The 25,497-nt window shown below is 31.9% G+C and overlaps 4 protein-coding genes across 7 annotated transcripts; 1 reads left to right on the top strand and 3 right to left on the bottom strand.

The window, feature by feature from the left end:
* Positions 1-3,561: 3,561 nt before the first annotated feature.
* On the bottom strand, positions 3,562-10,934 carry LOC146941756 (topoisomerase I damage affected-like protein). The gene is made up of 2 exons (XM_085755539.1): positions 9,968-10,934; positions 3,562-4,359 (listed from the first exon to the last, which is right to left on the bottom strand). The coding sequence occupies exon 1, from the start codon at positions 10,843-10,845 to the stop codon at positions 9,973-9,975; it is 873 nt and encodes a 290-aa protein (XP_085611665.1). The 5' UTR covers positions 10,846-10,934; the 3' UTR covers positions 3,562-4,359; positions 9,968-9,972.
* LOC146941757 (uncharacterized) lies at positions 5,452-9,241 on the bottom strand. Of its 3 annotated transcripts, none has more exons than XM_085755541.1 (10): positions 9,030-9,241; positions 8,838-8,879; positions 8,634-8,715; positions 7,162-7,265; positions 6,759-6,809; positions 6,536-6,659; positions 6,233-6,436; positions 6,055-6,132; positions 5,885-5,971; positions 5,452-5,797 (listed from the first exon to the last, which is right to left on the bottom strand). In XM_085755541.1, exons 7-10 carry the CDS (start codon positions 6,416-6,418, stop codon positions 5,672-5,674), a joined length of 477 nt encoding a protein of 158 aa, XP_085611667.1. In that variant the 5' UTR covers positions 6,419-6,436; positions 6,536-6,659; positions 6,759-6,809; positions 7,162-7,265; positions 8,634-8,715; positions 8,838-8,879; positions 9,030-9,241; the 3' UTR covers positions 5,452-5,671. The 3 variants fall into 3 exon arrangements, with proteins under 3 accessions (XP_085611667.1, XP_085611668.1, XP_085611666.1); XM_085755542.1 differs by having other exon boundaries at positions 6,536-6,656; XM_085755540.1 differs by lacking the exon at positions 8,838-8,879 and having other exon boundaries at positions 6,536-6,809.
* A 7,516-nt stretch (positions 10,935-18,450) lies between the features above and the next one.
* LOC146941755 (aspartic proteinase Asp1-like) lies at positions 18,451-22,451 on the top strand. The gene is made up of 8 exons (XM_085755587.1): positions 18,451-18,804; positions 19,523-19,640; positions 19,826-20,049; positions 20,679-20,903; positions 20,986-21,124; positions 21,332-21,532; positions 21,653-21,725; positions 21,884-22,451. Exons 1-8 carry the CDS (start codon positions 18,551-18,553, stop codon positions 21,991-21,993), a joined length of 1,344 nt encoding a protein of 447 aa, XP_085611713.1. The 5' UTR covers positions 18,451-18,550; the 3' UTR covers positions 21,994-22,451.
* A 488-nt stretch (positions 22,452-22,939) lies between these two features.
* Positions 22,940-24,635, bottom strand: LOC146941754 (NAC domain-containing protein 2-like). 2 transcript variants are annotated; one of them, XM_085755589.1, is made up of 3 exons: positions 24,315-24,635; positions 23,944-24,218; positions 22,940-23,808 (listed from the first exon to the last, which is right to left on the bottom strand). In XM_085755589.1, the coding sequence occupies exons 1-3, from the start codon at positions 24,472-24,474 to the stop codon at positions 23,365-23,367; spliced, it is 879 nt and encodes a 292-aa protein (XP_085611715.1). In that variant the 5' UTR covers positions 24,475-24,635; the 3' UTR covers positions 22,940-23,364. The 2 variants fall into 2 exon arrangements, with proteins under 2 accessions (XP_085611715.1, XP_085611714.1); XM_085755588.1 differs by having other exon boundaries at positions 22,940-24,218.
* Between the last annotated feature and the right edge of the window lie 862 nt (positions 24,636-25,497).

Genomic DNA, 25,497 nt, shown 5'->3' with positions numbered 1-25,497 from the left:
TTTGACAGCATATTCGTATAATCAATTGCCATTTATATTTGTTTTTTTGGTTATACTAACCAGTGCCCTAAGGGCGGGCACTCGTTAAGGAAACAAAAAATGGTAACTTTGCATTGAATTCAACAATTTTTTTACTTTTAAAAAGTCAAATCTATAACTTTTCACCATTTCCCAATACAACATTTTTAAATTTGTCTTCTTAACCAATATCCTAAGAGCACTCTTTAACCTTTCCCTTATTTTTTTTACTCATTAATGATTTCATAACATTGCATAAACTATAAAAAAACTAGCGTCAAGAGTACATGCTCGTTTTTTCTGCACTTAACTTTATGTTTATTTTATTTTATTTGATCATAATATATGTATCAAAAGTCCTAAATAATACATTCAAACATCTTAATTGTACAATTTAAATGTGTAAAAAGTCTTGAAGAATGTGTTTTATGGACTTTGATATTGTACAATATAGACATGTAAAATATTCTGATAATTTTTAAAGTCTTATATACAATGTTAGACTTCTCATAGTTGTCCTCGTGAACTTAACTCAGTTGGTAGGGACAATAGATAATATATGCAAGATCCGTGGTTTAAACCCTGACCACCACAAAAAAAAAAAAAAAGACTTCTCATAATCGTCTCGATTGCACAATCCGGATAAATCCTGTTTAAATATTATAATTTGAAAATGGTAAAATTGAAAGGGAAAAAACAAGAGATTTTAGGGATTTTTAAAATGTACGAGAGGTGAAATTCACTTAAAACAATTGAACAGAGACTTGAATATAGAAGGCAAGCCAGCCACACATACCCATTATCGATTAAAAGATCACCTAGCCATTTACTTTCCTAAGGTGTATTTTTATTTTTTTATTTCTTCTTTGATCTAAATTTAACACAATATTGTACACAAAAAAAAAAAAAATTAACCCTATATTAATGAATAGTGGACATGAATATGATTGCGACTCAACTCGAGTAACAAATTTGAAGATCGGAAGAAAATGGATGAATGTGACTCAAGCCACTTTGTTCCGCCGACACGGAGGTCACATATTAATATGCAAAATGATCTACTTTCTCCAAGTTTTTGTCTTTTAGTGTATATACCGCCACTGTACATGGCGGTGTACAATTTCAGGCGTATTCCTGCCACGTGTATGGCAGTATACAACAGCCAAATAGAAGATTAAACACGCTCCATAGCTTTTGAATTTTACCATTTTATGTTTTGAATATGACAACAATAAATAAACTCAACAATATCCTATATAAAAAGAAGTTTAATCACCAAGCAAACGAGAATGATGTGCGGAGGATTAGAAGGGGAGAGTGGGAGTGGGAAGAAGCGGCGGTACAACTCAACATAGACGGTGAGGACACCTATGTTGTGGTTGAAGGTTGATCGATCGAGTTTGTGAGTGACAATTTCGCGGGTGGAGGTTAGGTTGAAGGCGGGTAGAGAAAGTGCTTGAAGCTCCGAGTGCGAGAGAGTTGTTAATCAATGGAAGATAACCACTTCATCTAAACCGTTGATTCTTGTTCCTTCTCCATCATCTTCTTCACTTTAACTCACTCACTCGTGAAAATTGAAATTGAAAATGCTTCTTACTTGAACATGGAGATTAAATCTTTCTTGTTTTTCTCATTTAAATTCACTTTTACTTCACTGCTGTTTTTCACTTGATTGGTGGTTTTTTTTTTTTTTTTTGCTTCACCAAGTGTTTTTCTACATACAACGGAAATGGTCTACCTTGTCTCTATCCATTGGTGTCAAACTCCAAAGTCCCACATCCATAGAAATAACAAAAAAGTGAAATTATATAAAAAGAAGTGTAGATCAAACAAATTGTTAATGGTTCAATTAAGAATGTAGCATCATGAAAATCAACAGGTTCTATAAACATTTGTTATACTAACAGTACAACCTGTTAATATCATCTCAGATGTTGTTATAATATAAATATAAATTAAATATAATATAAATTCAAATTCAACTATAATTATTTTTTTGAGATTTTACAAAAACGTTCTAAATTTTATACGACTTATAAAATGACTTTTAATATTTTACAATTTTACATTGCATTTTTTATTAATGTTTTTTTTCTATCTATTAATGTTTTTTTTATTAATGTTGTGTTGTGTCTTTGTTTGTGACCCATGACTCACTTGACATGTCTTCGGTCAAGTTCTTTTGCAATCATTACAACAATTTATATAGTTTAAAATAATAAAAGAAAAAGAGAAAACAAATGATCAATTCAAAGAATTTGGAGAGAAGAAAAAGAATTTAAAAATCATGAATTATGTATTTTAATATAAATCATTCAACATGTGCAACCAAAGTTCTAACAACAATTAATACACTAAAATAACTATTTAATTTTAATTTATCGAAATAATTGTTTGAACCAATATTTAAGAACAAAAAATGATACGCGTAATTGAAGGGAGAGAAAATGATAGTTTATGAGAAGTGAAAAAGTGGGATAAGAAGTGGGGGTGCAACCAAAGTTCTAACAACAATTTACACACCAAAATAACTATTTAATTTCAATTCATCGAAATAATTGTTTGAATCACTATTTACGATTTTTTTCATAAAGATTTAATTTTATTGTTCCTATTTTTTTAAGTTGTTCCTATTATAATGGAATTTGACTGATTTTTTTAATTAAAAATTTAAATAATACTTTTTTGCGAAAAAAATTTAAATAATATTAGTAACAAGTGAAGCACAAACTTTTTGGTTAAGCTTAAAAACCGAAAAGAAAAAAAGTTATGTTTGTTTAAATAAAGGGTTAAATATGTTTTTGCTCCTTATAATTATATCACCTTTTCGTTTTAGTCTCTAATTTTTTTTTCTCCAAGTTTTAGTCCCACAAAAGTTTTCCATCTTCACATGTTTGGTCCTTCCTTTTAAGTAAACTCATATATAGAATTCATATTTTTTAATAAAAATTTGCATAAAAGTTATAATATTATAAGAAACTCTAAAAAATTAAATAGAATTTTTTAACTTAACATGAATTAAATATGAATTTATATATTTTTTACGGTTAAAATTTATATTTATTTTATATTTTGAAAAAAATCTAAAGAAATTTTTTAGAGGGATTAAAAATCGAAGAGAACTTTTAGAAGAACTAAAACGAAAATTTGATATATTTTTTTTTTTTTGGTCAAGTAGTCTAGTGGCTAGAATTAACCTTTTTCAAGTTGAATAAGTGAGGTGTCCGGGGTTCAAACCCCGGCCTCTGTATATAATAATGCATGTCTCTACCAACTGAGCTATGCTCACTGGACAAAATTTGATATATTTATAGGGACCGAAAACATATTTAACTCTTAAATAAATGAGTCAAACTTAAGTGACTCATTACTTTTGTACAAATCAAACACACGTTTTATTTAAGTGTTCAATCCAACACATTTACAACCTTATGTATAACATTATCACTAAGAATTTCAAGTATAGTTCAATAGTCTTTCAAAAAATGCATAGTTCAATAATATTGACCAACTAAAAGATTAATCATTGTGTAACACAAATGATAGATGGTTGAGTAATTTGGTCGGAAGTTCAATACCTTGCCGTGCATATAGAAAAACATATAGTTTGCACACGGGGGATAAGTTTGTATAAAAGTGCTAATTCTAGAACCTTAGCAAAACAAGTACACAACCAATTATGTCATTTCTTATGCTTTTGTTTGGGGATATCTCCTGCTACAGATGAATATACAAAATGGGTGTATTTCATCTCAACCCAGCAGAAAACTCAGCACTACATAAGTACATATTATTCAGTCATTCACAGTATTGAGATATGCAACATCTTTTCCGGTTAAAGGAACATTCATGGATATGTGAGATTATGAACATAGAGCAGTGCAGTAAGCTAAAAAATCTCTTTGCAGTTCTTAATATCCTCAAATCTACAGGACACGGAACTGTCTTGATTTGTCGAATAACTTCTTTCAAATTCAACAGTGAAATGAATAAATGATAGCTCCAGCAGTCTAAATGTGATTTGAATATCACACACCAAATGCAACTTTGCTACTGTCATCATGGATACTATTAACAAACCTCTTTAGCTTCATTTCCTTCCATTAACCTCCATAACCAAATCATGTGCATTCAATAGAATGGAAACTCCTTAACAATCAATGGATTTCAGTGTTTCCCACTTCTCCATGGAAAACCCTTCCTTCATCATCTTATGAATCCAATACAACACAAGAGATGACGAGGTTAAGATACTGAATCACTTTGCCCCCTCCATTAATACACGACTCTACCTCTTTACCATCATCAGAGTCAGAGAACTCATTTCAATTTCAACACCCCCTTCATTCAAACATGAGAATTTGTAAAATTAATAATAAATTTATAGATACTATTGCATACAAATATAAAACACTAGCATTTCCACCCGTGCAACGCACGGGCTAGAAAAGATTTATTGTGGCTTAAATCAAATACTTATAGCCTCTCATGCTTTTTGAGGAATATGAAATTGTAGACTTAATTAAATAGAAACTTAAATGAAACACATGCAACTCGATGTTTTAAAGGAATATGAAACTTTAGACATTTAATAGAAATTTAAATCAAATACTTTATAGCCTCCCGTGATGCATAAATTGATAAGTAAAAAGTGGCAAAATATTTAGTTAGCTAACCTTATACAATTTAGCCTCCCGTGATCCTCTTATGTTTTAATATCCTCATATAATTTCCAGAGCATCAATTTAGCTTTATTAAATTTTTAATATATATGGGCTGAACAACCATAACCCTTGCTCAAGGCCCATTATTAAATTAAATACTTTTACACCTCTAAAAATTACTAATTGTTTAGATTTTTAAGCTTTTGTTGGACAGTATCATAACTGATTGTGTTGATCAAATTTTAGAATATGTACTAATCAAAATGATATTTTGATTCTTACCAACTTAGATGTTAATGAATTTGAACTTATAATCAATTTGAAAATGAATTCATCTATGATGGTTGAGTGCAAATCTAAAATTAATTCACTGGTTATAAAATAAAATAGTACTTGTAGGATTGCCACAAAGCGTGATTCACCTATCTAGAATGTAAATTTCACAATTTACATAATCATCAATTCATTAAGATCACCAAAATAATAACTCTCATTTATAATATAATAACTAAAATTTATGTTTGATTTCTGGATTTAAATACATGATTCATTGAAAAATCTGTAAAAACAAACTCACTCTATTAGTATAAGTCTATAAGTGAAATAGCCAACTAAACATAGATGTTTTACTCAAAAAAAAAAAAAACTAAACATACATGTCATTAAATTTGTCAAAAAAAATAAAAATACATGTCATTAAAAGCAATACCTTAGTCAACTGAGATGTATATCCAACGTCATTATGCAACTAAATATAATAATAAGTCAATAACTTAAATGATGATTATTATAGATAAAGTCAAAGCTCATAATTAATATTACATCCCCATTACATAACCAAAAAGACAGACTCATAGAGTACCAAAACATTATCAGCTGACCAAATAACATCAAGACTATTGTCACCTAATATATTAATGACCAACAATTCTTGTTATTCCAATACAGCAATTAAAAAGGGGACCACTTAGGAATACTAAGACGATAATTTAAATCTTCTCAATCTTGACAGTCCTCCTGAGTAGCTTCTTAATTGGAACATTCATGTCATCATCATCATTGGTGGGAGATGCCCTTTTGCTTGATGAAGATGCAGAAGCTGAGGGGGGTATCTCCTGGCAATATAAGCATGGCAGGATATTAGTGATACAATATGACAAATAAAATCCTAATTATTCACTTGATTTGAAATCAAAGTTAACCTGTTTAACAACATCAGAAGCAGATTCAGCAGCCTTAGCAAGTTTTAGTTGAATCTTCTCCACGGGTTCAGATAGGGGAATTGGCTCCTAAATAATTTAACAAATACACACTATAAGACCATCAATTGACTGAACCTAATATAAACAAAAAAACGTGTAGCTATTTTTACCTGAGATAAAAGACTGGATTCTCCAATGTGCAGAGGGTTATTGCCCTTGTCCAACAACACACTTAGAGAGGCACTTTCCTGATGAATATGGACAAAAAAAAGTTAAGTTAAAAGTCTAGCAAAACTACTTATAAACTCCAATATGAATTCGGAATGTAACAATCCATATTAAATGTACATTAGTAAGCTTAAGGAATGAGGCCTCTTCCTTGTCCCACTTTGACATAAACTCCTTGATGATTGCAGGGTCAAGACATATCTTGCGCACACAGAACGACTGCTCAAATCGTGTACTGAAATCTGCTTTGATTTCCACTTTGAAAAGATAAGTCTTTCCAATAAGCGAGGCAGGCTCAGGTGCCATCTGACCCTCCTGGATAGCCTATCAAACATAAATACCATTTTGTTATAAATCAGCCAAGAACATATGAAATAAAAACAGTTATGTTATATAAAAACTATTTCAAAACTATAAGATTACCACTTCATGCTCAGCAAGGAGATCAGCACAACTCTTGTTAAAGAGTGTAGAGCAGTCTCTGTCAAAGATGACCAGAGTTGCACAATCAGTCTGGTCAACTCTTGTTTTAACTTTCGTTCATCTTCTGAATTTGAAACATGTTTGTGTACAGTAGGTCCGTATAACAGTCATAGTGAAGTACCAAATATTATACAAAGTATTGATCAATTCAAAAGAGAAGTACCAAAACCCATTGTCAATGATAGTTTCAACACCTTTGTGGCTCCATATGTAACTACAAAATAAAATCAAAGAGAAATATTAGTGAATGTATAGAATACAAATATTATTTATACTTACAATATAAATAGAAACATGAATCAAATACGTATAACCTCATGTGTTTTGAGGAATATAAACTTTCAACTTAAATCAAATACATATAGCCCCCGTGTTTGAGAAATACAAAACTTTGGACTTAAATCATATGCCTACCTAAACTACTAAACTTAAAAGTGGTCATATTTATTACATGAGATAGTTTGTCAGGAGCTCTTAATTTACATGAGTAAAGCATTGTTTGTTTATCTAATATTCAAGGTTTTGTTTCAGTCAAGTGAATGACTAAAAGATAGAAAAAGGAGTACCTTTTCATAAAGATGTTGTGAACATTCCTGTGATTAAAGGGCACACCATCTGTACTATCAAGATCCTTGAATTCTTTCTAAAGTAAAGTCCAATTACACAAAGCCTGCAAATAAAAGAGCAATGTCAAGGTAACACATCTAGCAAAAAACATCTGATTTCATCAAAGAGAATAGATCTAGAGGATAAGCTATACTCTAAAGAGAACAGATGGCATTGAAATGTGCAATACCTGCTGCACCTTGTTCTAATAAAATGAGGGCCACATAGCAAATTTTTTTATGACAATTCTCTCCCACAAAAGTATGTTTTCAACCCAACTTATAAAGGAAAGACATCAAGAAATGAATCACAATATAAATAGGCGAATGAAATGTTGTTAGTAGTTTAGGGAGATTATTTACTTGGTTAATTAGTTTGATAGTTAGTTAAGTCTCGTATTCATTTTTCAGTAAGCTTCCAAAGCATTTGTCACTCAAATTTCAAGCAATTTTTATAATCCTAATATTGACTTTGACCATACTAAATGAAAACTATAACAAACAGATCCACAAAAAATGGCCAGGTTAAATTGGCACAACAAAGCAGTTCTAAAAATTAAATAAAACAGTTACTAAAAAGTTAAAGTTGTTGTGACCATCCGGTAACTAATTCACGTCATCAAACATCAGCCCTTTAATTCACATCAAGAAAAACTATGATTATTTGTTCTTTCTCTAATTCTCTTACATCAAAAAATAGTCAGAATTAGAATGAAGTTCAGCTGAGGCATATATGCAATAAAATCCATGAAATAGTTGTTCTTTATCTTAATGCAATATAATCCATCAAGTAGATCTAACCCACAAACATTAACTTAGAATGTTACATTGCAGTTGAGGCATGCAAACAGAATGGTGAATGCACAATAAAATTAATAGTCAATTCCTAATCCATGAATCAAATTAAGGAATGAGAAACAAAATTATGGTACCAATAGCACTATACAAATTCTGAAGTGAATAAGCTATGAGAAGCAAAGGATATCATACGACCATGACAGATTTTTACTATAATTTAGGCAATTATATGACTATAATTAGAAACAAAAGTCAATGAAAAAATGGACAAAAAATCATAATTGCTTTAGCTGATATAATCATGTTTATTGATATAAGCTAGGGAATTCCATGATTTTTACTATAATTTAAAATCAAAGAGCCAGCAAATAAAATAATTGAATTGAATGTGACTACAACAAATAAACTCAACAATATCACAGCTAGGCTCATGTCATATATAAAAGAAATATAGAAACTCAATTATAAAATATAGTACTCCATTCAAGTAAATTGTGTATTTGAAGAAAATATGGTTGTAAGTGAATAAACAAATTTCAAATCATGGTTATCGTAAAAAAAATATTGTCTGCCTCAATATAAAAAAAACTCCATGAAAATTATCAGAAGAAAAAAATCAATATAAAAAAAATCACCTTGAGATGCAGATAACCCATTCAAATGTCTGCCTCAACAATCCCATGGAACCTTATTTTTTTTTTTGTCCACTTTACTCAACTGCATGAAAAATCAAAACAGAATTATAAAAATTCAATGAAATCAAAACTCATGAAATTCAAGAGCAACAAATTCATCATCAAATTCATCCTATTTCCACTTAATACAATTAATTTACATACCTATTTTCACAAATTCATCCTCAAATTCATGCGCAACAATCTCTGATTGAATATGCAAAAAAAAAAAAAAAACTTTAGTAGAGTAAGAAGCAATCTCATGTCAGATTTAAGGAACAAAATAAAGTGGTTCTAGAATCTGAAGATGAACATGGATCTGGAATCCAAAAACGGAAATAGTTTTGGAGTTCTTACCTCTTCTTCTTCTGCACGTTGCTTCTGTATTCTTTTCCGTCAAACCGACGGCGGTGACATAGGAGAGGAAGTGTGGTCGCGAGACAGAGAATGAATGGAAAATAGATTATGGAAGTAATGAAGTGTGAGAGAAGATGAGATTCAAAATTAAGAGAGAGAAACCGATAAATGGGAATGAGATTGTGTTTGAAGAGAGAGATTGGAGAGAAATTGGGTCAGATTGGGATGAGAGGAAAGAATAAAATAGAATGGGAGAAAAGTGAGTTGAAATTTGAGAGTGATGTTTGTTGGGATAAGAGAAAAAGTAGGAGGGAAAGAATGATTTAAAAAATTTTGAAATTTGAATTTTGAATTGGAGAGGGAAAATGTGTGATAATGATATTTTATTGTATTGTGTAATTGCTTAAAATGGCAAAAGTAAAATTATTTTTTAATGATGATGTGACATGTAGTGGCTTGAGGATGTGACACATTGGATTGAAGATGTGCCACATTGGATTTGTGTAAAAAAAGTTGCTATTTGTTGCTTCATGTTTGTATATTATTAAGATTTCTTATCATGTTTCTAAAAACTTAAGCTACCAAAGATATGGAATGAAGGGATTAGTTTCAATAGTTATTTAATCTGAATACAACATATTACAATCAACACATAAAAGTCTCATTTGTTGTCTACTATAAAGCACGGCCACAAACACGGATACTGGAAACGATACTCACACATCCTCGACGGCTATAATTTGGGAAAATAACATAATTAACTATAGCCACATGTGTCAGTGTCGTGCCGAGGTGTTGTCTATTGTCATCATCTAAAACCTCTCGAATTCAAATATAATCAACACATTGAATTTTATTGTTTTCTACCTAAAAGAAAGAGACAAAAAAGGCCAAAAATAGAAAAATAAAATGAAGCAGAAACACATGAAAACACTTACCAGTTTCATGCTAAACAGAATATATCATCAGTCATCAACAAAATATACTGCAAAATCCTCAAAGGAGCATTTTCAAAATCCAAATGAGGCAACCTCAGTTCCCTCACTCTGCAAGCCCCATCAGGTGCTCCAACCCGACCCACCCGAACCCGGTTCGCATCAACCTTCCTGAAAAGGTAAACAACACCTCCACGACCACCACCACCTCCGCCACACTGATCCACAGAAGGGTTTTCCTTCGTTTTAAACAAGGTCCAACCTTTCCCAGCAAGAATCCTGCAAAACCCCTCCATCGTCTCAACCCGAATTCCGGTAACCCGAGAACATAGAGAAACAGAACCACAATCCCAGTTACTGACGCCACCACCGCACGACCCAACAGTGTCAGAATCTCCATCGGAAGTGAAAAGAACAAGCTTGAAGGCGCGTGGGAAAAGGGTAACAAAAAAACGAAGATGGGTCAATGGCGTTGTGGCGAAAGAAGGAAAAGGAATCGGAACGGCGTCGTTTAAGAGAGAAGAAGAAGCTGAAGAAACAGAGAAAGAGGAAGTGGATGGTGTTGAAGGAGAAGAAGAAGAAGTTGAAGGTGTTGAAGATGGATTGGAGAAGATAATGTGAGAAAGTGATGGTGTTGGGTGAAGATTCATTCCTAAGTCTCTTGCAATTGTGGCAAGTTTGTATGTGTTTGTTATGATTTCTTGGGTTGGGAGGAATAAAAGACCTGGTCTTTTCTTGAATCTTCTTTCTTTTCTATTTGTTTCTTCGGATTGTTCTTGTTCATCATCATCGTTATGATGGTGATTTCGGTTAAGAAAGTGAGGGTTTTGGTTTATGGTTTCACCTAAGATTAGAGAACGAACCAGCTTTAGTGGAAGCATCTTTGGTTTGGTTTGTGTTCTTCACACTTCACATCATAAAACAGGTTTTGTGACTCGTGTCCTTGTCCTTTTGTTTTTGACGAGATATTCAGGATCTGTTTAGTCGCTTTCCTTTCCTTTCTTTGACTCTAGTGAAACAAGGAAAAAAAATTAGGGTTAATAGGCTTTTACCCCCCTGTAATATAGGTGACTTTTGGTTTTGCCCCCTAGGAAATTTTTTTTTTAGATTCCGTCCTCGTAAAATGAAGATTCTTTGGTTTTGCCCCCTGACCCCAATGAGTCAGCAGAATCTCCTATGTGGCACGCTGCGTCAGCAGATTCTGCTGACGTGGCGCGCTGACTGTATAATTATTTTTTTTTTTTTTTTATTGGGTACACGTGGCATTTTTTTATTTTTTTAAAAAAAAGTTAAAAAATAAATAAAAAATTCTGGAAAATTGAAAAATTAATAAAAAAAAATTAAAAAATTCTGGAAAAATTAAAAATTAATAAAAAAATTGAAAAAAAATATTAAAAAATTCTGGAAAATCGAAAAATTAATTAAAAAATTCTGGAAAAATGAAAAATTAATAAAAAAATTGAAAAAAAATAATAAAAAATTCTGGAAAATTGAAAAATCAATAAAAAAATTGAAAAAAATATTAAAAAATTCTGGAAAATTTAAAAATTAATAAAAAATTTTAAAAAAATAAAAAATTCTTGAAAATCGAAAAATTAATAAAAAATCTGGAAAAATGAAAAATTAATAAAAAAACTATAACAAATATTAAAAAATTCTGGAATTTTTTTTTAAAGAAATTAAAGAAATCTGGAAAAATTAATCAAAATAAAAAAGTATCTGAAAAAATTTAAAAATTCTGGAAAAATTAATAATAATAAAAAATTATTAAAAAAATAAAATAATCTAATAAAATGAAAAATAATGAAAAAATTTTGGAAAATAAAAAATTTCTGGAAAATATTTAAAAAAATTCGAAATTTTAAAAAAAAAATAAAAAGATTAATCATTTTTAAAAAAATGAAATTTTTAAAATTTTCATTCGTATTTTTCGAAATTTTGATTAGTATATATGCATTCATCACTTTAAAATTTAGTTTTGTATGGTTGTATTAGGTCCAGTTTAAATTTGAAGACATGCAATTGAAATAAAACGAACCAACATGTCATAACATTAGTGAATGAGAAAGCTAGATTAATAGAGTTCGATATTGCACCCGATAGAAGAACAACCGGCAAAATTCCAGGAAATACTAATAAGTTGTAATTTTTAAATGGTCGAGAAAAGAGGAAATAATGGGCGATAATAGAACACATGAATCAACGAATGTAGTAGACATTGTTGAAAACAAAATTTCGAAAAATACGAATGAAAAATTCAAAAATTTCATTTTTTTAAAAATGATTAATCTTTTTAATTTTTTTTGAAAATTTCGAATTTTTTAAATATTTTCAAGAATTTTTTCCAGAAATTTTTTATTTTCCAGAATTTTTTCATTATTTTTCATTTTATTAGATTATTTTTCATTTTTTAATATTTTTTACAGTTTTTTTATTAATTTTTCATTTTTTCCAGATTTTTTATTAATTTTTCGATTTTCAAGAATTTTTAATTTTTTTATTAATTTTTCAATTTTTCAGAATTTTTTAATATTTTTTTCAATTTTTTTATTAATTTTTCAATTTTCCAGAATTTTTTAATATTTTTTTTATTAATTTTTCATTTTTCCAGAATTTTTTAATTTTTTTTCAATTTTTTATTAATTTTTCAATTTTTTAAATATTTTTTTTAAAAAAAATAAAAAAATGCCACGTGTACCCCAATAAAAAAATAAAAAATAAAAATAATTATACAGTCAGCGCGCCACGTCAGCAGAATCTGCTGACGCAGCGTGCCACATAGGAGATTCTGCTGACTCATTGGGGTCAGGGGGCAAAACCAAAGAATCTTCATTTTACGAGGACGGAATCTATAAAAAAAATTTCCTAGGGGGCAAAACCAAAAGTCACCTATATTACAGGGGGGTAAAAGCCTATTAACCCAAAAAATTAATAAAATATCATCTAAATGAATTAAAAGATTAAGGAAAAATAGTCACAATAATTCTCCATCTATCGAAATTTTAATATAATTTTTTCACGTTGTTAATCAAAATAATCTTAGATGTTAAAATAATTTTTCAACATCATATATTAACTAAACATTTTAATGTAGTAATAGATTATTTTGACTAACATAATAAACAATCAAATACAATTTTAAAATTTGATACACTAATAAACTATTATAACTTTTTATTACACATTCAGAAATCAAATGACTTTAATCTCAAAAGATTAATCTTTGAAGATGAGATGAGTAAACCCACCATGTAAAACTCTTTGGAATTGAAGAGGTTTTTTTTTTTATCTTCTCATTCAAATACTTTTAACAAAATTGCTTTTTCGGTTTTACTATTTACTCTCAGACATCTTAAAATGACGCAATTACTTCAACAACAGTTAACTGTCGTTTGTTTTTAACCGTACTTAACCGTCGTTCTAGATTGATGCTCAAAATATATAGGAAAAAAATTTGAAGAAAAAACTATATTGTAGGATTATGTTGGATCAAAATTAATGATTTATTCTAAAATTAATCGAGACTGGTTTTCCTTTGAGTGCAATAGTTCTAATTGATTCATATATTATAGGGTTAATAGTGTTTTACCCCTGTAATATAGGTCATTTCCGATTTTCCCTCCTGTGAAATATTTTTTTTGAATTTTATCCTTGTAATTTGAAGATTTTTTGGTTTTGGACCTTCACGGAAAATTTCACCCTCTGTAATTTGAGCAAATTTAGGTTTACCTCCCTTGTAATTTGAGCAAATTTTGGTTTACCCCCTGTTAATTTGAGCAAATTTCGGTTTACCCCCTACCATATCTTTGATTTTGTACAGTCAAAATTCTTGAAGGTCCAAAACCAAAAATCTTCAAATTACAAGGACGAAATCCAAAGAAGATATTTTACAGGGGATAAAACCGAAAATGATCTATATTACATGGAGGTAAAACACTATTAACCCTATATTATATTTTCTATGATGGGCTTTTAGGTTGTTGTCCAAAGGATTCCTCAATGGAAGAAGAAACATACCAAGCCAATGTAGCACATCCTGGGTTTTATAATGATTGTCACTTGGTTACTGTTCTTTATGGAGCAAATTTTTGTATGATAGTATGATACAATATGTGCCCTATCCAATTCAAGAGCCTGGGCATTTTTCTGGTTTTTGTTGTGTTGTGCGCGCGCAATGGAAAAATATTAGAGTCTGTTCATTTTCTTTTTAAGTGGGTTAATGGGCTATTGAGTTAGGCCTAGTATAAAGAAAAGAGTAATATCGATTGAGCCCGGGCGAGTGCCCAGGATTGCCGGGTAGTGTCTTCGCCACTGATCACATGATTTTGAGATGGTGAGACCAACTATTATTTTTTCTATTAAGAGAGATAGTCCTTATACATGTGACGGTAACTAGCCATTAAATACTTTTTTTTTCTTCGTTCAATGAGGGCCCTTAATTGGATGGAATCCATATTAGGTAGGGGGTCTCGTTAACGAGTGCCTCCGAGACACTCTTTAAACATTCTAAATTAAGCAATTATTCTTTAAAAATGTCAAAGTTTTCAATTTCCAATGCACTTTATTACACAAACTTTCATAAAAAGTTACTATTTAAAGTCCTTAACCAGTGCTCCGGAGGTACTAGTTAACATTTCCCTTAGGTAAATGACTCCCCATTGATGATGCTCTAATACATCGCTTAAAGGATACAGCACAACTCTTTTTTTCTTTTTACGCAACAATGCAACTCTTTTTTTTTTTTTAGAGGAATGCAACTCTTTTAGTTTCTATACAAACTCCACCACTTTTTTTTACACAGACAAAATGACTAATAATCATGGAAACTCACACACACAAGTGGATGGGTCGAGGTTCGAACATTAGTCACCAGGGTCGTTCCTATGAAATAGGAGGCTCGGTTCTATTTTTAAAATAGGCCCCAGTAAAATCAAAACGTAATTCTTTTTGTGTAGCTAAGCTTCATTAAAAAATCAGAATCAGAAGAACTTTTAAACACGAAACAAAACAAAATAAAATTAAGTGAAAGAGAGGTGAAATTTACCTAACGGTGTCGTTTGGAATGCCACTCTTACGTCGTAAGAAAGGGGAAAACGAATGTTTTATGCGAAAAAGAAATAATTGTTGTGATTCTTTCAATGGAGGTGGGTATTATAATTTTTTTTTAGGCCCATAATTTTTAGAGGCTTGGTTCGGTAACGCTTCTTGCACTCCCCAAGGTCCGGCCTTGTTAGTCACAACTTCTGACTTAACAATTTTGATATTTTCACCGGTTGAGTTAGAACTTATTGACACATCTCCACTTCTATATGTCAGAAATATTCATATTATAGACACATTTTCATTCTTCTCTTTAAATGATACACATTCTTTCTATTCTTACATAATAGGGATGATAATGTGTATCAAAGAGGAGGATTGTGTTCTTTCTGGAATAATAAGAAAAACATGTACGTTTTACTTAAGTATATATTTATGGTGGATTCTAGGGTGAGGGATCAATTAAGTCCCTCACCGGTGGACCACGAAGAAATTACAGTTGGATTTAATCAATGCATCATATTTGTTGGAAACAAAATTAAGAACATCTACATCTTTCCACACACAATTTTATCTCATCTCTTCTCCTATATCCCTTTTGTTAGTTCCATCACCGACCCTTCCTTTCTCTTCTCTTGTATCAACGTTCTTCTCCTCCAAGTCCAACTTGTTCTTCTCTTTCACCATTTATCCTCCATTATATTTCTTATAGTTCAATTGTACAATGATTCTTCCTATAATTTTCATCTTTTTGAAAATCACAAATTAGGGTTATCAAAGTCATTACATGATTGAATTTCATGGTAATGCTGAACTCAACCAAAAGTTTGAGCACACGCATGATCTAACCAAAAAAAATGTAATTATTTAAAGGAGGCAAAACAAGAAAACCCAAACATGTTTTATTGCATGAATTTACTTATGGTACGTTTTAGAGATTAAAAAGGTGTTGGCCAAAGTGGACTTTATTCCCTTGAAGATTGAATTATAACTCAAGCAATGAATGTGATTGTATTCAATGAAGTCTGGTTATTTTCATTGTTATAAAACTAAGGGTGCTTCAGAGATTGTAGATTTATAATGGCAAATGGTTATAGTGTGGTATGATTCTGGAAGTTATTAAAAACATCAGATGCTGAGAATTGAGAAAAAATAAATAATTAAGATTGGGTCTGATGGAACGTAGGAGGAAGAAGAAGAGAAGAGGTGGGAGAGATTGTGTGTGAAAAAGTAAAGATGCTCTCAATTTCATTCTGAATGAATTTGATCCATTGATTAAATCCAACCGCAATTTTTTCGTGGTCCACCGGTGAGGGACTTAATTGATCCCTCACCCTAGAATCCACCTATATTTATATCTTGACAGGTGAGAGTAAATTCTATGAAATATAATAATACCAACCCGAAAGTTTGTCTTTACAAGGAAGGGATCGATATCTAGTGATTACATAGTACAATTAATGTAGTAGATGGCAGCGTAACTTTATCATCATGCTAATAATTATGTTGTAAAAATAGAAAAACAACCAAAATCGTGGATTGTGAATTTTGAGTCAGTGGATGGATCTTTTTCTTTTCTTTAATTGACCCCTTGAAAATATCTTATACCAATTGAATAACTTGGACGTGTGTTACGTGAGTGTAGTTCAATTTCTTCTACATATATTTATAACATTGTGCTAACAAGTTAGATGTGAATGTAGGGTTAGGCTAACTTTTATGTAATGTCATGCTCATTTGTAACTTTTGTCTTGAAACATTTATATATGATATGTTGGGGGTGGGGAAACTTGTCTATCAGTGGTCATTTTGTTTTGTTGCGTTTGGTTCTTTCAGTGTTATCAGTCTTTTACATGTTATTTTTTAAAAGCTCCGTTAAGTATCATCTCAAAATTAGAATCTCAATTTAAAAAAAATTGTGGTGTGAAGAAGCAAGGAAAGTTAAATGTGTTTTGTACGATAAAGATTACAAAGCCAAACTCTAATTGAGCTGACACCTGGTCTAATTCGTAAGCACGATGGCAGTTTTTAATTTCGTTTTTTCGTAAGTGTGGGGATCTCTAATATCCTTCATGCTGAGATTCTAGCTCTCTGGATTGGAATCAAGTTGTATTGGGAGGCAGGCTATAAAAAACTTATGTGTTGCTCCAACTCTCTTCATGTGATGCAATTGGTGTTGGAGGACACTCCACGTTTCCATCACTATGCAAATATCTTGGAAATCATCCAGAACTATCTTGTTAAGGATTAGATAGTTACTATTCGTACCATATCCTTTGAGAAGAAAATCCATGTGCAGACGTTCTTGTTAAGTTAGGAGCTAATAGTTCATACCATCTTGTCACGGTCAATGAACCTCCTCCTTATTTATCATCTACTTTCATGGGTGATACCTTAGGCTTTGTTTGCGAATTTGGAGGGGAAGGGAGGGGAAGACTTGGGAAAAAAGGAATAAGTAAGTGGAAGAAATAGAGGAAAATGGGAGAGGAGGGCTTTGGGGGGTTAACTTTTCTTCATAATACAAAACCCTCCTCATTTGGAGGAACTAAAAAATTGTATTGGAGGAGGGTTTTGGGGGGTTTTGGAGGGTTAATAAGAATTCTTCAAATTTAATTTATGTTGTTATAATATTTTTAAAATTAAAAATAAAGTAATCATATGCATTAATTTATCATTCTCTAAAAAAACTACTTTTTTAAATTTTTTGAAAGATTTCTCTATTTTTCCTCATATTTTGCACCCCTCAAAGCCTTTCCTTTCCTTCCCCTCCAAACTCCAAACAAAGCCTTAGGTGTGTCCTTTCTAAGGACCTAGTTTTTTTTCCCTCTTTTTTGTTTTCTTTTCCTTCTCTTTTTCTCTTGTAAACAAAAAAAAAAATCATAAGATGATTTTTTTTTTTTTTTACAAGCTTGACTGTAATGCCGTGTGCAACAAGATTTGACTTTTAAGTAAGCTCTTTTTTTACAATTAAATAAGCTTGATAATTGAAAATTGAAACAATTATATAATTTGAATTTAATGCTTGATAGAAACAATTTAAATTTGCATGCTGACTCAATTCTCTAAACAAAAAGAAACTAATGTGTGTTAAAATAATATAAATGAAACATACTTGTTTAGAATATGAAGTAAGAATATCAACGTGTCCGGTAATAATTTTCATATAAAATATATCTCTTAAAAAATATAAACTATATCTCACTTTCAACATACTCAAGTAATTAAACATAAATATACACTCTAAACTATATACTAACCAGTCTGGCTCCAATAATTTTTTAAAAGTATTTATGTATGGAGGAGGGTTACAAGAAGAAAAGAATAAGAACCCAGCGCAAAGCATGCATGGGAAGAAATCCCACTTCTAATTATTGAAGCAATGCTTTTACTACGTACACACACACACACACCTAGATTTAAATAAAGTCTTGGTTGGTATTTCTTTCATGCATTTCAAACACATAACGCAAGAAACCACAACATAGTCTCAGTTTTCTCTAATCACATTAATTAATATCTTTATTTCATGCTTGAAATAGAGAAATCATGAAGTCAGGGAAATTGGTATTCTTTGTTGTTCTACTCTTGTTGAGTTCCTCTACTTGTTTAGCTTGGTTTGGTAGTAGTAGTAGTAGTAGCAAACACAAAATTTCAAGTTCAAGTGCAAATGGAAGAAACTCCATTCTTTCATATGAACAACCTTCATTGTCGTCGTCGTCATCATCGCCTTCATTCTTGAATCGTTTTCGTTCTGGTTCATCGGTTGTGTTCCCGGTTCATGGAAATGTTTATCCTGTTGGGTACGTAAAAAGAACTTCCTTTTTTTACATTCTCTCTGTTTTTCATTTTTTTTGTTTCCTTCGGTTTCACTTTATGCCTTTCTTTCTCCTAGGTTGCTTTCTTCATGCCTTTTCCTATTTGGCCCTCCATGTTTTGTTCTGTTATTTTATTCCTCCTAAAGTAATTTGAATAATAAAACATCTTTATAAGGTTTATTCACCTTCCCATAATCATGTTTTTCTTTGTCTCATTCATACCCTAATTGAAAGCTTTTTTTTTAATATATAGATGGATCTATGCATATAAAATCATATCAAGTGATTTTGTGGTCCCGTTCCAATTTATGTGTATGTTATAGGTTCCATTTTTTAAGGTGACAAAATTGATTTTAGGGGTATAAAATTGATTTTGACATGTTTGGATGTTCTTAAGTATAATTTATTCTGTTTGGAGAATTTATTCTACTATAACATAAAGCTAGAAGTTGGTGCATGTTTTAAATTGCGGTAAATTTAGCGAAATTAAGCTTTTGCAAAATCACGATGACTCGCCATGATTTCGAGAAACTCAATGCGAGTTCGAATATGCACCAATTGGTTTTTACAATTGATTTCTAACCTTAAATTTATTGTTCAATCACTTTTACATAATTAATTCATTCAAAATCATTTTTTGTTGGCGGAGAAACAAAAAGTCAAAAACAATAATGCAAGTCACCCTTACTTTTAACATATGCAGGTTTTATAATGTGACTATCAACATTGGGTACCCACCAAGGCCATATTTTCTTGATATTGACACGGGTAGCGACCTAACATGGCTTCAATGTGATGCGCCTTGTTCGCGTTGCTCTCAGGTATTCTCACTCACTTTACTCATTGCCAACATTCAAAATTACCTAGCAAATTAACAACTTTGAATTGCAAAGCCTTTTTCTTGAAATGAGATTAGATTCTAGACCAGATAGATATATGTATGTCTGTAGAATCTGTTTGATTAAAATTTCCTATCAAAATTAATCTTCAATAACTGTTTTTTCAGACACCACATCCGCTTTACCGGCCTAGCAATGACTTAGTCCCATGCAGGCATCCCCTCTGTGCATCCGTGCATCACACGGATAACTACGACTGTGAAGTCGAGCATCAGTGTGACTATGAAGTTGAGTATGCAGATCATTACTCATCTCTTGGTGTACTTGTCAATGATGTTTATGTTCTCAACTTTACAAATGGAGTCCAACTTAAAGTTCGTATGGCACTTGGGTTAGTGACTCTTTCTCACCCTTTGCTAGCCTTAAATAGGCTTTACATACCCATACCACTCTCACTTCTTTAGGTTTTTAGTCCTAGTTGGATAGCATAAGCGTTTGCTAATCATATAAGTGCTTATGTATAAGCTATATCTATAACAAAAAATAAATGAAGTCAAATTGTTTTCATATAATCTAAAATTTGTTTTCATAAACTATCCCGGAGAAATAATGGAAATAAGGTGAAAACAACGTATGTACGTGTCAGAAGTTGTAACAACCGGAGATTTTAAAGTGAAAGTTTCCAATTTATATATGGGGCTTACAATGCAAAAGTTACCATAATACCATTAACTAATAATAGTATTTACTAATGTACCATCAAGTTCTTATTTCTAAACTACTATTCTAAGTGTGGGATGTTACAGAAGTTAAACAGCCTCACAAATGCCTATGTCAGTAGATAGATTCAAATAAGTCAATCCAAATATCTCTGTGTATGTTCTGGCTAAATTTAGCCTTTCTGCAACAAGTGTTTCAGAAAAACACAATTGTTGCATGATGATTATCCATACACTTAATCCTTTATTAAGAAGTAAAAATCAGGCTATCTAGTACAACTTTTTTGGTTATTTTATGCAGATGCGGCTATGATCAGATTTTTCCAGATTCTTCCTACCACCCCGTAGATGGAATGCTTGGCCTTGGCAGGGGAAAATCCAGCTTGATATCACAGCTGAATGGTCAGGGTTTAGTGAGAAATGTCGTTGGACACTGTTTGAGTGCACAAGGCGGAGGATACATCTTCTTTGGAGATGTTTATGATTCTTCTCGATTGGCTTGGACTCCAATGTCGTCGAGAGATTAGTAAGTAGATCTTCACAAGTCAAATACACATTAATTGTAATGATATTAATATTTCTATCTACTAATTTACGATTTTTCTCAGCAAACATTACTCAGCAGGGGGAGCTGAACTTGTTCTTGGAGGGAAGAGGACTGGGTTTGGAAATCTTCTTGCTGTTTTTGACGCTGGGAGTTCTTATACTTACTTCAACTCTAATGCTTATCAAGCACTAATTTCTTGGGTCAGTTGAAAGCAATTTTCGCAATATCCTCGAATTTCAAGCATTTTAAAATGCATATGCTATTACCACAAACAAGACTATGTCAACGTCATCATACAATCTCTAAATTGTTCGAAAAAAATATATAAATTATTTATTTCTTCACTAATACGAGAAAATATTGGCTCATTGCTTAACACGGTTATTCCGTTTTATTTCCATATGTAGTTGACGAAGGAATTAGCTGGAAAGCCCATAAAAGAAGCACCTGAAGACCAAACTCTCCCTCTATGTTGGTATGGAAAAAGACCTTTTAGAAGTGTATATGAAGTCAGAAAATACTTCAAGCCTATTGCACTTAACTTCCCAGGAAGTGGAAGATCGAAAGCCCAATTCGAAATCCCTCCTGAAGCATATCTGATTATATCAGTGAGTCAAGTCCTAACTAATCACTTTCTTCAAGAATCAAGATTTACTTTTTTATTGCTATCAAAAACTCACAAGTAACTGATACCTTACATGTGTCATGCTGACAAATTGTTCTTCCAGAACATGGGAAATGTTTGCTTGGGCATTCTAGACGGCTCTGAAGTAGGAGTGGAAGATGTAAACCTAATCGGAGGTAGGAATGGCGTTAATCTCTATTTTCTTCTGATGCTTGTTCCTGTTAACGGATATTATCAATTGTGCTGCTTTTGTCCACTTTTTTTGCTTTATCTTTTCACCAAAACTCTTGATGAACTATGCATAATTAAGAAAGCCCTCGTCCTGTGTATGCAGACATATCCATGCTAGACAAAGTGATGGTATTTGACAATGAAAAGCAGTTGATAGGGTGGACAGCAGCAGATTGTAACCGAGTTCCAAAATCCAAAGATGTCAGCATTTGATTACGAAAGATACATCGGCCACTCAGTTAATCAGTTTACATCTGCTATCATCATATAGTTGCTATTATCCCACTTTATAGAACACGATATATGGTTGTATGAAAGGAATGTTAATATGCTTCTAAAGATATATCATTGTGCATAGTATATTGTTAAGTGGTATAGAGGTCTACACTGATGTTTAGTGTTGAAAGTGTAATTACAACTGACAGTGATCAGCCATATAACAACATATCATGTTAGTTTGATTGCACGGCATTGGGGATTTCATTTAGAATTGGAAAGCGAAACAGATAATCTAAGAGTAATGCAGGTTTATGCAAAAAGATTAGATGCATCTGTTGATTCTATGATTGATTGATTTTTTTTTTTTTTTTGATAGATTGATAGGTTTCATACAATGATATATTATTAGTCCAACTTTTTTTTTGAAAGATTATTAGTCCAACTTCTTTCACAATTTTTTCAGATTTGTTCATATTTGAGTGTTGAAAAGAAATTATAAAACCACCCTACTATATCTCAGCTGTTCTGAATACAACAATCATGTACCAGAAAAAAGTTGGACAAAATATAAAAGTTAAAATTTAAAAATATCAGCTTGATCACAACTGCCCCCATTCAGTCAAAAAATACTAGTATGCTGTTTATTTTTGTCTCAACAAATAATGTCATCTTTTCTCATTATAGAATTGTAACTTGTACAAATCTGTATAATGCGACTCGCAAGTTGGGAACATTAGTTAGACAGAGTAACATCATCAATCATAGACAATTTAAGTTTACATGACAATTCTTTGAGCAGCATCAACTTATTTGTTACTAGTAAAATGGCAGTTGTTTTGTGTTCTGACTTCTGAGTATTTTAATACAAGTCTTTTACTTTGAATATTGTTTCTGTTCTGGATTCATAAATAAAGCGTATAATAAAGCAGCATTCCATCTCTTTGAATTGAAAAAAATAGAAGTTATTATATTTATATGTTACAAATATATGAAAAAATGCTTTCATACCAGCTACAGAACACTACATGGCCCATTAGATTTGGATCTACACCTAGTGGAGATAAGATAATCCTACTGCTTATTTGTTTTTTTACTTACACACTGCAGAATCTATCTCCTTCTAGAATTCATCTCTTTTTGCACAAATTAGGTCCAATATTCCAAATGGTCCATGTCAACCAAAACCACAATTCCCTGATCACTCTAGAACAGAGAATAAGAATAATTACCCAAGTGACCACATACAGTGGTTAATTAGGTGTAATGGGAGAACTTAATGATGACTTTTCCTACAAAAAATTAACTAATTAGGCAACTCCCCAATATCCCTTTCCAAAAAATCTTGTTTTCTTTCAAAAAGAAGAATCAAAATGGCTTTTGTGGGTACATGAACATGTCCTGTAACGGCGAAAGCTGGTTCATTTGGTACTGATTGGTCCCAAAGGGGTCATTGTCAATATCAAATGAAAGAGCATTTTCCAAGTAATTGAGCTGAAAATCAAACGCGTCATCCAGCTGTATCCCAAGATCATTCCACTTAGGTTCACTCTGTACCTCCCTGTCACACGTGACATCCGGTGAAACCACGTGCCCACCGGAGCTGCTAGAGTCCGTATGCAGCTTTGGAACTGAATCTGAAGTGTCCGTGTACAATTGGTAATTCCCCAACTTTTGAATTTCTGGCTTCATCTCATGTTCTTCTACTTCTTCATGTTCATAATAATTATGAACCTTTGGTGTGTTGCTAGTGTTGAATTTCTCAATCTTGCCTTTCTTGTTGTAAATTCTACACAACACCCAATCATCAAGCTGCAAATTGCAAAGCAAACCACAATCAGATAAATCCATTTTTGTATGAAGCATTAACACAAACACATAGACATCACCAATAATAATCTGAAGGAAAAAAAAACTAGAAAATGTTGTGTGAGACACCAAACATACCCTCAAGTTGTTTTTCTTTCCGGCTGATCTATCAACGTTGGCAAGACGATATTCGTGCATAATCCAATTAGTTTTAACTCCTTTGGGGGCTTTACCGGCATAGAATACTAACGCCTTTTTAATCCCCATCGGCTTCAATTTCCCAATTGGTTTATCAGCTCCAGTAGCTTTCCAATAACCACTTCCAGCAGCTCGATTTGGCCGCGAACCATTAGGATACTTTCTGTCCCTTGGAGAGAAAAAATACCATTCTTTCTCACTATGGTAACCCATTTCTGCAAACATAAATAAACAAAAAATAATTATTCATTTGCAATTGGGAGGTAAAATAATAAAATTTGACTAAGGATTGTTCTAGCTAGATTAAGTACCTGGAAGCTGCCATGGATCAAACTTATACAAATCAACTTCTTTGACAACGGGAACAGAAATAGATTGACCAGCACATTTGCGACACAAGTAATGATTCACCAATTCTTCATCAGTGGGGTGAAATCTGAAACCAGGTGGTAATTCTAATTCACCTTGCATTCTTGTTTCTTGTGTTCTTGTTCTTTGTGTTAATACTACTTTGACTGAAAGCTTGAAACGTTGACTATGTATGTTGTTGATGATAATTGTTGTTGTTGTTGTTGTTGTTCTTCTTCTTCTTCTTGCTATGTTCTGTTTTGTGAGTTTGGAAGTTGTGAGATGAGACAGAGAGTCAATGAATGAGTTATGTTTTATAGGAGAGTGAAACAACGATGTTATTGGAACAGAAAGTGATGAGATGAATTAAGACACGTGCGCGTGATGGCCAAGTTGGAGGTCGTATCTATTTAATTTTCAACACATAATTATCATTTGACTGCAGACACCATGTGGCGTTAACTGAGTGGTGCATGGCACGTGTGAGTGTTCGAGCATTTTGGTGATTCTGTCATTGCTTACGTTGTTTTTCTGACCCGTACGGTTGTTTTTCTAAATGTCGGCTTCAACACTTATTGGCTGTGGCTGGCTAGGTCGACCGGACCACACCGGACCAATCATCTTGCCTCTTGCTCTTACCCAATGGATCATCCTTCACAAATCTTTACTTTTTCATGCATTCCCATTACCTTTTGCTTCCTTTTCTTTTTGTGCCCGTTTAAATTTCTAAAATGTTACTCCCTCCGTCCCATTTTAATTGAGCCTTTGGCTCATTTCACATTTATTAAGAAAAAGTGTATAAGTGAAAGAGAGAAAAATGGGTTTGAGTGCCTTTATCAACTATTGGTGCATTCTTCTTTATCATAAATGCAAAGAAGAATATATTGAATTGGGAGTGGTAAAAGTAGGTATTAATTAGTGTTATAATTGAAAAAAAGTAATTAATAGTATTGTATTTTTTTTTTACAAAAGTAATTAATATTGTATTGAAAAGTGAAATGAGTCAATTTTTCTAGGACAATATTTTTTTGCAAATGGCTCAGTTATTATGGGACGGAGGGAGTACTATGGACGATGTGTCTCATTTTTTATTTTTGAAAGAACAATGTGTCTCATCTATTAAAAATAAAATATTGGACATAACAA

Source organism: Medicago sativa, chromosome 3 (assembly GCF_051527215.1).
Source record: "Medicago sativa cultivar Bolivia chromosome 3, Bolivia_mono, whole genome shotgun sequence".
In the NCBI taxonomy this organism is placed as follows: Eukaryota; Viridiplantae; Streptophyta; class Magnoliopsida; order Fabales; family Fabaceae; genus Medicago; species Medicago sativa.
Note: the sequence above shows the minus strand (reverse complement) of the source record. Positions and strands in the feature narration are given on the sequence as shown.